This window comes from Leucoraja erinacea, chromosome 1 (assembly GCF_028641065.1).
Source record: "Leucoraja erinacea ecotype New England chromosome 1, Leri_hhj_1, whole genome shotgun sequence".
NCBI classification, from domain to species: domain Eukaryota; kingdom Metazoa; phylum Chordata; class Chondrichthyes; order Rajiformes; family Rajidae; genus Leucoraja; species Leucoraja erinaceus.
In genome coordinates this window covers 38,996,960-39,009,316 of record NC_073377.1, presented here as the reverse complement: position 1 = coordinate 39,009,316, position 12,357 = coordinate 38,996,960, and the positions used below count along the sequence as shown (strand labels likewise).

Here is a 12,357-nt window from a genome sequence, read left to right as displayed (position 1 = left end):
TCAGGCAGGCTGAGCAAAGGTGTTCTGCAAAACGATCGCCCAGTCTACGTTTGGTCTCTCCGATGTATGTCCACATCTTGAACAACGGATACAGTAGATGAGGTTGGAGGAAGTCAGGGCTCGAAATTAGCGGTTGCCCGGTTGCCAATGGCAACCCACAGTCCCACCGGGCACCCTAAAAGCCATGCCATTTTGCCCGACTTGGCAAGCACCTGGGACACCTGAGCGGACCCCCTCTCTATCTTTCTCTCTCTCTCCGTCTCCACCCGCTATCCGTGTCCATGTCTCCGGTCTCTGCCCGCTGTCCATGTCTCGGGTCTCCGCCCGCTCCTCATCCGCCTTACACATGCGCACAACCACGGCCAGCACCAAAGATCCTATAGCGAGGATCTTTGGCCTGCACATCATCAGCCGTGGTTGTGCGTATGTGCCGCTCTGCACACGCGCACTGCCACTGCAAATGGTCGGCGTCGGCCACTTTCTCCCTCCCTTTGCATGGTGGGAGATCTGGCCGCCATTGCTGTCCACTCGCCGCGACCGCTGAAAACCAACGCAGAATCACTCGTTCGAACTGGAGTAACTCCCTGGAGTAACTCTTGCTTCTTGGTTTCCTGGTCCTCCAAAAATATTCGAAATGGAATTTAAATAGAATTTAAACACCACCAACAAACTCTGAAAAATAACAGCCTATTGCATTTTATGTTTATTTATTGTGTGTGTATATATATATATATACACATATATATACACACACACATATATATATATATATATATATATATATATATATATATCTATGGTATATAGACACAGTGAACTTTTATCTCCTGTTCTGCATTATGACATATTCTGTTGTGCTGCAGCAAGCAAGAATTTCAATCTCCTATCTGGGACACCTGACAATAAAACTCTCTTGACTCTTGACTTGGACTTAAACAAAAAAGGGTTCTTGGGGGAAAAAAAGAGCTACCTTAAATTTAATTGCTTCTGGTTGGGTACCTATAGTAGGGTGAAGACTATTATATGCTTTAATTGTGCGGCGGAACTTCATGGAGCAGTCAACATCTCTGGATAGATGAAATTGGGTGACGTTTCGGGTAGAGACCCTTCTTTAGATTTCCTTTGGTTTTAGTGTTTTAGTTTAATTTAAAGATACAACGTGGAAACAGGCCCTTCGGCCCACCGAGTCCACGCCGACCACTGATCACCTGTACACTAGTTCTATCCCATATATTAGCGACGCAAGTCAAGAGTCAAGAGTGTTTTATTCTCTCATGTCTCATTGAAATCCTTACTTGCAGCAGCACCACAGAATAAGTATACATAGTGCTCTGTAAACAATGTTATAAACGAGAAAACAAAACAGTGTATATTTATATATGAATATATAACTATACACACACTCACACACACAATTTCCCTCCTGGGATTAATAAAGTTCTTTCGTATAGTATCGTGTGTGCAGGAAAGAAGTGCAGATGCTGGTTTCAACTGAAGATAAGACACAAAAAGCTGGAGTATCTCAACAGGTCAGACAGAATCTCTGGACAAAAGGAAAATATTTTGTTTTGGGTTGGGTCTGAAAAAGGTTCCTGCACACCTTTGGAATGTGGAAGGAAACAAGAGCACCTGGAGAAAACCCATGCAATCAAAGGGAAAAGGAGCAAACTCCATACAGACAGCACCCATATTCAGGATCAATTCCGAGTCTCTGGCAATTTTAGGCAGCAACTTTATGGCCAATGTACTGCCCCATAGTCTTGAACTGAATTAAAACATACAGTAGCTGTAAAGGGGGACATAGCATCACTTAGAGATTTAAGACTGAAAATGGACAGTTTCTTTTTTTTTTTTAGTAACCAATGTATAATTTTTTGTGTGTTGGAAAATAAAATATAGAGCCACAGCTGCCTCACACGCAAGGGGTCTGTGTTCGATCCTGTCCTCGGGCACAGTCTGTGTTGAATTTGCGCATTCTCCCTCCCACATCCCAAAGATGCATTAGCTTTGTAGGTTAACGCAATTGGATCCTCGACTTCCTCATTCACAGATCACAGTCCGTTCGTATTGGTGGAAATGTGTCAGCCTCGTTAACAATCAGCACGGGAGCACCTCAAGGCTGCATGTTCAACCCCCTGCTGTACTCACTATATACTCATGACTGCGTAGCCGGTCACAGTGCGAACTCCATCATCAAGTTTGCTGACGACACCACTGTTGTGGGACGTATCACTGATGAGCATGAATCAGAGTACAGAAGACAGATCGAGCAACTGTCCATATGGTGCCAGCACAATAATCTAGCCCTCAACACCAGCAAAACCAAGGAACTGATTATGGACTTTGGAAGGAGTAGGATGGGGACCCACAGTCCCGTTTATATCAACGGGTCAATGGTTGAAGGGGTCAAGAGCTTCAAATTCCTGGGCGTGCACATCTCTGAAGATCTTCCCTGGTCCGAGAACACTAATGCAATTATCAAGAAAGCTCATCAGCGCCTCTACTTCCTGAGAAGATTACAGCGAGTCGGTTTGTCAAGGAGGACTCTCTCTAACTTCCACAGGTGCACAGTAGAGAGCATGCTGACCGGTTCCATCGTGGCTTGGTTCAGCAACTTGAGCGCCCTGGAGAGGAAAAGACTACAAAAAGTAAACACTGCCCAGTCCATCATCGGCTCTGACCTTCCTTCCATCGAGGGGATTTATTGCAGTCGCTGCCTTAAAAAGGGTGGCTGTATCATCAAAGACCCACACCATCCTGGCAACACACTCATCTCCCTGCTACCTTCATGTAGAAGGTACAGGAGCCTGAAGACTGCAACTACCAGGTTCAGGAATAGCTACTTCCCCACAGCCATCAGGCTATTACAAACCAAATTAAATACGTTTATTGTCATTGCACAACAACTGTACAACGAAATTTCATTGCATCTCCTTCAGTGGTATAAATAGAAGACATGGGATAAAAGATTTAAAAGAACAAAAACACAAACAACCCTTAACTCTAATATACCGGCAAGATCAGTTTTAAACCTGGCTCGGACAAAACTGATCATTAATAACCCTTTATCTGTTATTTGCACTTTATCAGTCTATTTATTCATGTGTGTATATATATTTATACAATGGTATATGGTCACACTGATCTGTTTTGTAGTAAATGCCTACTATGTTCTGTGTGCTGAAGCAAAGCAAGAATGTCATTGTCCTATCAGGGACACATAACAATAAACTCACTTGAACTCGTCTCTGTAAAATTGCCCCTAATGTGTAGGGAGTGGGTGAGGAAAGTGGGATAACCGAACTTGTGTGAATGTGGAGACAAAAATACTGGAGAAACTCAGCGGGTGAGGCAGCATCTATGGAGCGAAGGAAATAGGAGACGTTTTGGGTCGAGACCCTTCTTCAAATTGATGTGAGGGTGCAGGGGGTGGGAAGAAGAAAGGAAGAGGCGGAGACAGTGGGCTGAGGGAGAGCTGGGAAGAGAAGGAAAAAGCAGGGACTATCAGAAATTGGAGGTCAATGTTGATACCGCTGGGGTGTAAACTGCCCAAGCAAAATATGAGGTGCTGCTCCTCCAATTTACAGTGGACTTCACTCTGGCCATGGAGGAGGCCCAGGACAGAAAAGTCGGATTTGGAATGGGAGGGAGAGTTGAAGTGCTAAGCCACCGGGAGATAAGGTTGGTTAATGCGAACCGAGCAGAGGTATTGGGCAAAGCGATCACCAAGCCAATGCTTGGTCTCACCGATGTAGAGCAGCTGACACCTAGAGCAGCGGATGCAATAGATGAGGTTGGAGGAGGTGCACCTCTGCCACACCTGGAAAGACAGCTTGCGTCCTTGAATGGAGTTATGGGGGAGGTAAAGTGACAAGTATAGCATTTCTTGCGGTTGCAAGGGAAAGTGCCAGGAGAGGGGGTGGTTTGGGTGGGAAGGGACGAAATGACCAGGGAGTTACGGAAAGAGCGGTCTCTGCGGAAAGCTGACTGCGGAGAAGATGGGAAGATGTGGCCAGTGGTGGAATGGCAGACGTGACAAGTGTGCAAAGCGATCGCCAAGCCTGTACTTGTTCTCACTGAGGTTGATCATACGCTGAATAATCCAACCAGAATTTTGTTTGGAAGTGGAAAGAAATAATAGAAATTGCATTCATTGCAACGTGTAAAAGGAGATGAGATACTGTATTGTAATTTTGCTGCATGTCATTGTGGTATATATCATGTCTTGATTGGCGAATATGTTTAGTTTGTGACTTTATTTGAAGCAGAAATAATACGTGAATGCTTCATTGACCATAATTCTGACTGGTAACTACGCACTTCGTCCGAGCACATTATCGCACGTGTCATGCAAGCCATCTTAAATGACCCCCTAAACTGTCATTTGGCAACCTAGAAAGCTGCCTAGGTTGCCCGGCTGGCAACAGGGAAAATAAGTTAAGCGAGAGCCCTGGAGGTGCAGGTGAACCTCTGCCTAACCTGGACAGAGTCAAGGGAGGAGGTTTAGCGACAGGTGTTGCATCTTCTGCGGTTAACCATATAACCATATAACAATTACAGCACGGAAACAGGCCATCTCGGCCCTACAAGTCCGTGCCGAACAACTTTTTTTCCCTTAGTCCCACCTGCCTGCACTCATACCATAACCCTCCATTCCCTTCTCATGCATATGCCTATCCAATTTATTTTTAAATGATACCAACGAACCTGCCTCCACCACTTCCACTGGAAGCTCATTCCACACCGCTATCACTCTCTGAGTAAAGAAGTTCCCCCTCATATTACCCCTAAACTTCTGTCCCTTAATTCTGAAGTCATGTCCTCTTGTTTGAATCTTCCCTATTCTCAAAGGGAAAAGCTTGTCCACATCAACTCTGTCTAGCCCTCTCATCATTTTAAAGACCTCTATCAAGTCCCCCCTTAACCTTCTGCGCTCCAGAGAATAAAGACCTAACTTATTCAACCTATCTCTGTAACTTAGTTGTTGAAACCCAGGCAGCATTCTAGTAAATCTCCTCTGTACTCTCTCTATTTTCTTGACATCCTTCCTATAATTGGGCGACCAAAATTGTACACCATACTCCAGATTTGGTCTCACCAATGCCATGTACAATTTTGATGTACATGACAAACAACAAAGGACCCAACACAGATCCCTGAGGCACCCCACTAGTCACCTGCCTCCAACCCGATAAACAGCCATCCACCATTACCCTCTGGCTTCTCCCATTCAGCCACTGTTGAATCCATCTTGCTATTCCTGCATTTATACCCAACATTTGAACCTTCTTAACCAACCTTCCATGAGGAACCTTGTCAAAGGCCTTACTAAAGTCCATATAGACACCATCCACTGCTTTACCCTCATCAATTTCCCTAGTAACCTCTTCAAAAAATTCAAGAAGATTAGTCAAACGTGACCTTCCAGGCACAAATCCATGTTGACTGTTCATAATCAGACCCTGTTTATCCAGGTGCTTATATATATTATCTCCAAGTATCTTTTCCATTAATTTGCCCACCAGTGACGTCAAACTAACAGGTCTATAATTGCTAGGTTTACTCTTAGAACCCTTTTTAAACAATGGAACAACATGCGCAGTACGCCAATCCTCGGGGACTATTCCCTTTTCTAATGACATTTGAATTATTTCTGTCATAGCCCCGGCTATTTCTACACTAACTTCCCTCAATGTCCTAGGGAATATCCTGTCAGGACCTGGAGACTTATCCACTTTTATATTTTTCAAAAGTGTCAGTACTTCTTTTACTTTGAAACTCATAGTATCCATAGCTACTCTACTAGTTTCCCTTACCTCACATAATTCAATATCCTTCTCCTTGGTGAATACCGAAAAAAAAAATATTGTTCAATATCTCCCCCATCTCTTTTGGCTCTGCAGATAGCTGTCCACTCTGTCTCTCCAATGGACCAATTTTATCCCTCGTTATCCTTTTGCTATTAATATAGCTGTAGAAACCCTTTGGGTTTACTTTCACCTTACTTGCCAAAGCAACTTCATATCTTCTTTTAGCTTTTCTAATTTCTTTCTTAAGATTCTTTTTACATTCCTTATGCTCCTCAAGCACCTCATTTACTTCATGCTGCCTATAATTATTGTAGATCTCCCTCTTTTTCCGAACAAGATGTCCAATTTCCCTTGAAAACCAGGGCTCTTTCCAATTTTTACTGTTTCCTTTCAACCGAACAGGAACATAAAGATTCTGTACTCTTAAAATTACACCTTTAAATGTCCTCCATTTCTCTTCTACATCTTTCCCATAAAACAAAATGTCCCAGTTCACTCCTTTTAAATCATCTCGCATCTCATCAAAGTTAGCCTTTATCCAATCAAAAATCTCAACCCTAGGTCCAGTTCTGACCCTCTCCATAATTATCTTGAAACTAATGGTAATGTGATCACTGGACCCGAAGTGCTCCCCAACGCATACCTCCGCCACCTGTCCCGTCTCATTTCATAACAGGAGGTCCAGCACTCCCCCTCCTCTAGTAGGTACCTCTATGTATTGCTGCAAAAAACTATCCTGCACACATTTTACAAACTCCAAACCATCCAGCCCATTTACAGAATGCGTTTCCCAGTCTATGTGTGGAAAATTGAAATCTCCCACAATCACTACCTTGTGCTTATTACTAATATCTGCTATCTCCTTACATATTTGCTCTTCCAATTCTCGTTCCCCATTTGGCGGTTTATAATACACCCCTATAAGTTGCTACACCTTTCCCACTTCTCAGTTCCACCCAAATAGCCTCCCTAGATGAGCCCTCCAATCTATCCTGCCAAAGCACTGCTGTAATATCTTCCCGGACTAGCAATGCAACACCTCCACCTCTTGCCCCTCCAATTCTATCACACCTGAAGCAACAAAATCCTGGAATATTTAGGTTCCAATCACAGCCCCCCTGCAACCATGTTTCACTGATCACCACAACATCATACTTCCAGGTGTCTATCCAGACTCTAAGCTCATCCACCTTTCTTACAATGCTCCTAGCATTAAAATATGCACATTTAAGAAACCCCCCGTCTCTTATTCTCTGTTTATTTCCTTTTTTTTTCTTTCTCCTCTTGTGTCCGAGTGCTTCTCTTTTCTACTTCCTGCCTCCCATTCTGTCTACTAGCTTTCTCCTAGGTTGCAGGGAAAGGTACCTGGGGAGGGGTGGTTTGGATGGGAAGGGATGAGTTAACCAGGGAGTTACAACAAGATACAACAAGATACTTTTAATTGTCATTTGGACCCCTTGAGGTCCAAACGAAATGCCGTTTCTGCAGCCATACATTACAAACAAATAGACCCAAGACACAACATAATTTACAAAAACATCCATCACATTGCTGTGATGGAAGGCCAAATAAACTTATCTCTCCACTGCACTCTTCCCCCCCCCCCCCCCCCGATGTCAGAGTCAAAGTCAAAGCCCCCGGCTGGCGATGGCGATTGTCCCGCGGCCATTAAAGCCACGCCGGGTGGTGAGAGGTCGCACACCGGGTCTTGCTGTTAGAGCCCCCGGCGTGCGCTCGCAGAGTCCCACGGCCATTCCAAGCCGCGCGGGGCAGTGATGTAGGCCCCGCTCCAGGAGCTCTTCAACCCCGCAACTCGGGCGGGGGAAGTCGCCGTTGCGAGAGCCCTGAAAAGCGGTCTCCCTCCAGGGACCCGCGGGCTCCCGGTGCCGCCGTCCACAGACCTGCCGTTGAAGCCTCCGACTCTCCGGTCGGGCCGCAGCAGCAGCAGCAGCAGCGCTCCTCCACCGCTCCACCCGCTCCGGACTCGGCCAGCCCCGCGACGGCGACGGTGAGTCGTCGGCACCAGAGTCCCCGGTCTCTTCCTGTTGGAGGCCGCTCCTCGTTGCAGCCCCAACGATAACGGAAACCCGACGAGAAAAGGTCGTGTCTCCCGTGCAGGGAGAGATTTTAAAAGTTTCCCCCTCCCTCCCACCTCACCCCCCCCACACACACACCCCAACAAAAAATAACAAAAACTACATAAAAACAAAAACAGAAAATATAAAACACGGACAGACTGCAGAGGCCGCTGCTGACGAGAGTTGCGGAGGGAACGGTCTCTGCGGAAGGTGGAAAGGGGTGGAGATGGGTAAATGGTCAATAATTTCTTTGTTTAAAATTCTTAGACCATAACTCTTAACAGCAGGATTCTTAGCTGTATACAGCTATTTCCACTGGTGATAATTAATTATCACCAATGGAAATAGCTGTATACCGCTAAGAATCCTGCTAAATTAATTAATTGTCATCGATCAAAAAATTAACATGAAGGTATAAGCTCCATTGCAACTTGTTTTAACAAAATAGCTTGTTTAAGTATGGGTAGTTTGCCAAATCTCACCAGCCTCCCATGCTTTCAAGGGCCGAATTCAAGGGCCGAATGGCCTACTCCTGCACCCTTTCTTTGCATCTTGTTCTAAACATTTGTATTTTCAGAGAAAGTACGTTACTCCATCTTCCTCAATGTGAATCATTTTCTTAGTGTTAATTTCAATGTGCTTTTCATGTACAATTCTTGCACCTCTACTATTTCCACTGCTGTTAATGCAAAGATTTGACTAACACTATCGTTCTCAATATTAGAATACTTTATTAGCCAAGTATGTTTTGCAACATACAAGGAATTTAATTTGTCAAGTCAGTCATACAAATAAAAAGCAACAGAACACACATCATACATTTTAACATAAACATCCACCACAGTGAATCCCCCACATTCCTCACTGTGATGGAAGGTGAAAAAAAAGTTCAATCACTTCCCTTCTTTGTTCTCCCGCGGACGGGGGCCTCGAGCCTTCCGTTGACGGGACAATCTTGACTCCCGTAGCCAGCGGTCGGGCCCTCCGAGTTGGGGTGGTGGGGGGGGGGGGGGGGGGGGGATATCTCAGCTCCCCCGCGCCAGCAATCAGACCTAGGGTCGGGGCTTGATCAAACTTTCTGCGTTGTTGGAGCTCCGGACTCGGTCTCCCCTCGAGACCGCGAGCCCTTGATGTTAAAGTGCGCAGACCACGGTTGGAGCATCATTCCCAGGCAAGGAATCGGCTCCGATGGTAATTCCACGCCCCACGGCGGGGTTCAGTCAGTCCCGAGCGAGGCCTCCAGCTCCATGATTGTTAGACTGCAGAGCGACCGGAGACGCGATCCAGAAAACAATCGCATCTCCGGCAGGGTAAGAGATTGAAAAAAAGTCTCCCCTGACCCCCACCCCACATAAAACAAACCGGAGAACATATACACAAACTTTTAAAACACACTAAAAATAACAAAAAAAAGACAAAAAAACAGACAGACCATTGACGAGGCTGCCAATCGTGCGGCGCCCTTGGCTCCAGAAGCATCTTAATCTTATCCATTTTTTGGATATTCATGCACGAAAATAAAATCTTTAAGATAAACAGCTAGCTCATTGAAGTGTTTCAAGAAACAGTTTTACTTACTTTAAATATTTAATCACTCCAGTTGATACCGATTCTGGAGAAAGTATTTTGAAATAATCAGTGTAATGATATTGCATTATACTTCAACACTGCTTTCATCTTCAGGTTAATTTGCCAATACATTTTCACGCATACATAAATTAAAATAATGTGATACGTCCAGTTTAAAGTGATTTACTCCTTTATTTACAAATGTGACATATCAATACGTAATTTAAGTCCAAATCCTACCTTTGCTAAGCGACTCATCTGATCTTCAGATACATTGCTCGTAGTTCTGCCTGCTGTTTTTGTGGGTTCTGATCCATCTGCTTCTACATTTGGCCAAACTTTCAAGTCATGCATACCCTGTCGGAACATGCTGCAAATTAAAAGCATAAGAGGAAAACGTCATTACCAAATTTCTCCACAGCACATAAATTAAGTATGAAATGAAACAGAACTGTTTGATCATCAATGGATCTCTTTGTGAGGCAGGAGTCACAAGAAAAATCTAAATTCAGAAAGTGCCAATGGGGATGGTTGGTATTTAACTACATCCAAAAAACAGTAACTAGTCAACATAAAAAACAATAAAGCAACTCTGAAGGCAGTCTGAAAAAGGGCCCCGACCTAAAACATCACCTATCCACGTCTGCCAGGAATGCTGCCTGACCTGCTAAGTTACCCCAGCACTTTTTTTTGTAAATCAGCATCTGCCTTGTTTCTATAAGGCAACTCAAAACTGGTTAGAATTGTGAAGGGTAGGTGAGGAATTCTATATTAAAGTTTAATCAAAATGCTATGAAACCAAAAGCTTGAGGAACACATTCATCCAAACTGCAAATATCGTTAATTGATATTTGTTGAAGCATCAATTAATAGCTTCAATTTATTTTCTATTGAAAAAATTTATTTTTAACTGAAAAAATGTTTCGACTGAGAACTACCCAATATGCAGCTGAGGAATTTAATTTGTTAAAAGTCAGCGATTTGTAAGCAATAACTAATGGGCCTGTCCCAATTAGGCAATTTTTCAGCAGACTGCCGGCGACTGTCAAAACCGGCAACTGGAATGGCGACTGTCAGAGTGGAACACACACAAACACATTGCTTTCTTCACCAGCCCGTTATGCAGGCTATCTAAAAAATTCACATGGTGCAAAGCCAAGGTGAAACAGACACACACCACGATGAACAGGAAGGTTGGCACTGTAAAAAGATGGATAAAGCTCAGTGTACGGTAAGTCCTTTAAAAGAGAAGGGGGAGAAGGAGTGGAGACAACTTTTAAGAAGCCAGAGATACACGACTGTGAAGCTCGGCGGACATTTAACAGTACCCCCCCCCCCCCCCCCCCCAATCTTTGCACATCTCCAATCCTTTCCACATCACTTTATTTTCATGTTTCATGTATTTTCTGTTGGCAGATCAATTTCTCTCCTGGTATAAATGAAGTTCTATTGCATCGTATCGTAACTTAAAAAAGGCATTTTGAGATATATGAACATACAGAAGAGACCACATGTGGCCAAATTAGATTAGTTCAGATTTACATCATAGTCAGTGCAGACATGGTGAGCTGAAGGGCTTGTTTCTCTGCTGTACTAGTCTCTATGTTCCATCACTTGTCATTCTCTAATTTTCTCATGTATATATCCACATGAGGACCCATTTTCAATCCGTATTAAATGACCTAAATTTAAGACAAGTTCAAAGAAATGCTTTTCTGCTCATTGCTGACCACTTAATTCTGATATTTAATTAATGAATAAAATAAAGTGGAGTCAATTGAATATAGGGAGCACTTAATTTTATTCTAATATTGCAAAATGACTCCTCACTCATAAACAGATCAAAATAGGGGAAAAATAATTTTCTAGTATTTACAATGTTTAACCCAGATCATAAATGTTAAATCGCAATGGGTTTGAATGACTTCAAGAAAGCAGCAGGAAAGAAACTGTCCTACAGATTAGAAAGAGGAGTTTCAAATAAGTCAAATTCATTCACATGACGACTCATGTGATCTTAGTTTAAAACAACAGTAATCTTTTGTGAAGTTGTCCACATGTTGCAAATTGTTTCATTTTGAAATATGAAAGATCTTTTGCAAAGCTGAATTTTGGCTGTTGAAATACGCTTATGTTTTCAGAAGTTAAAGTATAAAGTTAACCTCATCACTGCCATCAATAAAATGCATGTACTTGGAATTACAGTACAGGTGCACAAACTTTTATCCGACAGCCTTGGGACCAGACACTTTTCGTAATTTGGAATTTGTCGGCCTTCGGAATGGACATTTTTTAGCGTAGATTTTAACGGCTGGCTCAGTGGTAGAGTGCTCGGTTCATATCCGCAAGGTCGCAAGTTTGCGCCTTGATCCCGGCAGTTCCTCGGTCGCGAGTTTGAGTCTTCAATGTAGTTTTTTCTTGCAGAATAAATGTCTGTATGAAATGCAGTGTGTTGAATGAATTCTTGAATTTGTAAATGTGACCGCAGCATTGAATCACCTCTCGCACTCATGTCACCCTAGCGGGGCTACATGCCCTTAGGTGGCCTAAGGCGACATTTTCACACTCTTATATCCGTGTGCAGCAGAGGCGACGTGCGTTTGGCGCCAAACGTGAGCTTTGGTGTGCAGACGACATCCTGGAAAAAATGTCTGGTTTCTTCCAGGTAGGCGATATACCCTCCCGCGCAATATACCCTCCACTTCTCTTTTATGAAGGGGATTTAGTTCCCCTTTCTTCCAAGACCGACCGGAGGTTCCGCTGTCACGTCTGCGGGCCACCCTCGGTGAACGCTCACTCAACTTTGTCTTGGGATTCCTACTCTCCCGCGCAATGTACCCTCACCTTCTCTTTTATGAATGGGGATTTAGTTCCCCTTTCGTCGAGGACCGACCGGAGGT

At 43.9% G+C, this 12,357-nt stretch overlaps 1 protein-coding gene across 3 annotated transcripts in view; it reads right to left on the bottom strand.

Annotated features, from left to right (window-relative positions):
* Nucleotides 1–12,357, bottom strand: part of pik3c3 (phosphatidylinositol 3-kinase, catalytic subunit type 3) — a 124,374-nt gene that overhangs the window by 89,693 nt on the left and 22,324 nt on the right. For all 3 annotated transcript variants that reach the window (XM_055633266.1, XM_055633281.1, XM_055633273.1), the window contains exon 4: nucleotides 9,698–9,827. In XM_055633266.1, coding sequence (XP_055489241.1) covers nucleotides 9,698–9,827 — 130 coding nt within the window. The remainder of the gene's footprint in view (nucleotides 1–9,697; nucleotides 9,828–12,357) is intronic.